General features: G+C 47.9%; 1 protein-coding gene across 1 annotated transcript; it reads left to right on the top strand.

Annotated features, from left to right (window-relative positions):
* Nucleotides 1–415: 415 nt before the first annotated feature.
* Nucleotides 416–3,335, top strand: SOSTDC1 (sclerostin domain containing 1; the record flags this gene model as incomplete). The annotated part of the gene is made up of 2 exons (XM_082308003.1): nt 416–736; nt 2,920–3,335. The coding sequence occupies exons 1-2, from the start codon at nt 532–534 to the stop codon at nt 3,333–3,335; spliced, it is 621 nt and encodes a 206-aa protein (XP_082164129.1). The 5' UTR covers nt 416–531.
* Nucleotides 3,336–3,717: the final 382 nt, after the last annotated feature.

Below are 3,717 nucleotides of genomic sequence, written 5' to 3' on the forward strand. Positions count from 1 at the left end.
CAGTCCTCCGTAAGTTCTATAAACTTTTGCATCCTTACAGAGCTGGCAAGTTTTCTGAAAGTCACATTCGAGAAGAGGGGACATAACTTTGCATAACAGGAGCAAGAGAGACCAATTCTGACACCGTGTGTGTTAGTCACATCACACAAAACCGCCAGGCACGCAGGGCCATACGGAATGGCAGGGCAGAGCCGGCAGCCTCTAGGTCTCAGCCCGACTGCTGCTGTGTGGTGCCTAAGAGTTTTCTGATACCCTCAAAAGCCCCAAATAGGAATCCTGCAATTAGTGCATCTAACTCCTCCTTTACTGCAGTCTTCTCTCCTATTGGTAAAAGGTCTTCACAAGCTCATGTAGGGATCCCACCCCTTTTGTGGGTTTTCATTCTGAAGCTATCCACAACTTTACACCTGAATGAATGCCAAGCTTCTCTGAATATATAAAGGAAACCTTCAAGAGCAATTTCAGAGTTACCCAGAAGAAGCAGAAGAAAAAGATTTCATCCAGCTCTGTCAGACAGAGACTGAACCAACCATGCTTCTCCCTGCCATTCACTTCTATGGCTTTCTCCTAGCTTGCATCTTCACGAAAAGCTCCTTGGCTTTCAAGAACGATGCCACAGAGATACTTTATTCACACGTTGTTAAACCTGCTGCAGCGAGCCCAAGCAGCAATAGCACGTTGAACCAAGCCAGGAATGGAGGCAGGCACTACACCAGCACTGGATCCGACCGTAACAGTGAGTATCCTACGGGCGGCACTTCCACCGCGTCCCGCAGCCCTTGGCCCTCCGGCGGCGGCCCCCCCCGGCCCGGCCCCGGGCGCGGAGCCCCCCGGCCGCAGCCCCGGCGCCCGCTGCAGCGCGCTTTGCCCCCTGCGGGGAGGCAGCGCCTCGGGGCAGCCGGGGCAAGGGAAGGTGCTGCCGGTTCTGGCTGGGATCTGCCTCGCCGGGCGGCCCCGAGCGAGCCTCCCTCCCCCGTGCGAGTCCTGCAGGACCGGCTCTCGGGCAGGTTGCCTCCTGAGGGAGGTTCATCCAGGAACGCCGGGGCTCCTGGGGTATCCGGCAGGGAAGCAAGATAAGGGAAAAGGAGCGAGAGGCATTTGCAACGCGCTCGCTTTCTTAACGCACCCTCCCGCTGTGGGCAGGGGAGGTGTCCGGGCTACTTTTCAAATGCAATAAAAAACTCTGAATTTTGTTCCCGCTGTTTAGTTTTACTTCCTGCTGTAGCACTTACCTGCTTAACACCTCCAGCAAAAGTAAACAAATCAGCTCATAATTTACCTATGATCTCTGCTCTAACTTGCCTTTTCATATCAAGTCTTTTCCTGCTGAGTTTTATGTATGTATGTCTGATACATGGGGATCTGCAAACCTGCTGACTTTATCAGTTCCCTCCCCTGCCCGCCTCCTTAAAATGAAAGAAATCCAAATAGAGAGACACACACATACACACACCAACCCACCCACAACGATTCGATAAAAATAGCGTCATCCTTGGAAAGTGAAGGCAAAAAGTGACACCGACACCCTTCAGCTAAGCCAGGTGTGTCAGCTTCTGTGAATGCTAGGGTTTAAGTGCACAGGAAACATCTCATCATTATGAGATTACTGGAGCAGCCCGGTCGGTATTCACCGTCAACGAGCTGTCACTGGAGAAAAGCTGAGCCAGGAAAGACACAAACACAGAAGGAGAGACAAGCTCAAATCTGTGACCAGCTGCTGCCAGGTACATTCCTGAGTGCAGCTGCAGGAAGGCAGGCTTGAATCTTTTCTGCAAGGCAGGCAGAAGAGCCCTGCTAACAGTCCCTCGGATCTGACTGCCCATCCTGAGACACAGGGGACAGGGGGAAGTAACCCTAACTCAGTGTCTCTGCTCAGAACTTGCCTCCAAAAATCCAAGTAGAAACAGAAGCAGCCTGTAGCTGTGATATGTAGATGTACCTTCAAAGCCTTTTATGATTCACTCTAAAATGTTTCTAGTAATTACTTCTATTTTAAAGGCGTTAGTTAATTGCATTGTGTGTAGAATCTGTGCCGTAATTGTCCTTCAGAAAGAGGGAGAGCATAGCCAGTAAAGATTGCTTATTAAAATTAAGCGCACTGTGGGCGTTTATTTCAAAGTGTAATTACTGAAATAAACAGTTGTGTTTATTGCAGGGTGCAGAGCTGCACATACAGACGGGTACAAACACGCCTGTATGAGAAGCTCTGCGTGTTGATTCTATGACAGTTGCCTGAGAGAACCTGCAGGATCCTCTATGTTACACAGAATATAAAGACTACTACAGACACAAAGATGGTGCTACCCTGAGGGCAAAACGACCACTCTGAAATGATTACTGCTAATCATTCAACTTCGCATGCAGAACACCATTCCCTGGTAACTTCAGCTGTTACCACTTCTGCAGCGTGTGTGTGCTGAGCAGCAGCACTCACGGGAGACTCCGTCCACTGTAACCGTGGAATGAGAAGAAACACACTATTTGAAATTCATTTAAAAGCACATAAACAGTTTCCAAAGCACTATTTTCCCCCTTGCTAATGATCCAACATAATTGTTGTAAACATCACAGAGCAGATTCCCTAGACTGAGAACAAGCAGGAAACATCTCTTCCCTTGGGGCATTTTTTCTCCTCTAAAAGGTATGTCCCTGAGAAGAAGAATAGAGAATAAAATTGCCTCTTCTACCACAACTGCTGAAGTGCATATCATTATGATTTCTTTATGCTGTGGTAATACACGGAGATACCATCAGCGCTTGAGGCCCTTGTGTTGGGGGACACAACAGTAAAGAGATGTCCTGTAAAGATTACAGCCTACTTTAACTTCTGCAAAACATAGCTTGTTAATGTGAAAATGACTAGTTAAGGAAATCTCTCCATTCTGCATCTCAGTGTTTATTATTCTGTGCCTTCTGCAGATCGCGTTCAAGTTGGCTGTCGGGAACTGAGATCCACCAAGTACATTTCAGATGGCCAGTGCACCAGCATCAACCCGCTGAAGGAGCTGGTGTGTGCTGGTGAATGCCTCCCTTTGCCCCTGCTCCCCAACTGGATTGGAGGGGGTTACGGAACCAAGTACTGGAGCAGGCGGAGCTCGCAAGAGTGGAGATGCGTCAATGACAAAACTCGCACCCAGAGGATCCAGCTTCAGTGCCAGGATGGAAGTATAAGAACCTACAAAATAACTGTGGTCACGGCCTGCAAGTGCAAGCGATACACCAGGCAGCACAATGAGTCCAGCCACAACTTTGAGGGAACCTCTCAAGCAAAACCTATCCAGCACCACAAAGAGAGGAAAAGAGCCAGTAAATCCAGCAAACATAGTACAAGTTAGAAGTCAGACATTCTCTCCTCTCTCATCTCCCTCTCCTCCTGCCAAAATTGAACTCACCTGTAACCATTTGCTTTACCGTTCTGACTGCTTAAAGACAAGTCTGCCATTGCTGTGTTCTCAGTTGACACTACATGCTTATTGCTTTGACCAAAATCAAAAGGGGCATTCTCAGCATATGGACCTTTTGGGTGATTTTCCAAATGCTCAAGATGGGGAATAACACAAGCCTTCCAAACCCACACTATAAACTTTTACATTTTCTCCAGCCACGGAGGCAAAGAGAATTTGCCATGAATATTCACTGAAGTCTAGTTTGTAAAAAGATGCTTTGTTGTGTGTTTTCATGAGAACAGTTAATTATCACATCTATTGCCTTCTATAT

This window comes from Platalea leucorodia, assembly GCF_965183815.1.
Source record: "Platalea leucorodia genome assembly, chromosome: 1".
In the NCBI taxonomy this organism is placed as follows: domain Eukaryota; kingdom Metazoa; phylum Chordata; class Aves; order Pelecaniformes; family Threskiornithidae; genus Platalea; species Platalea leucorodia.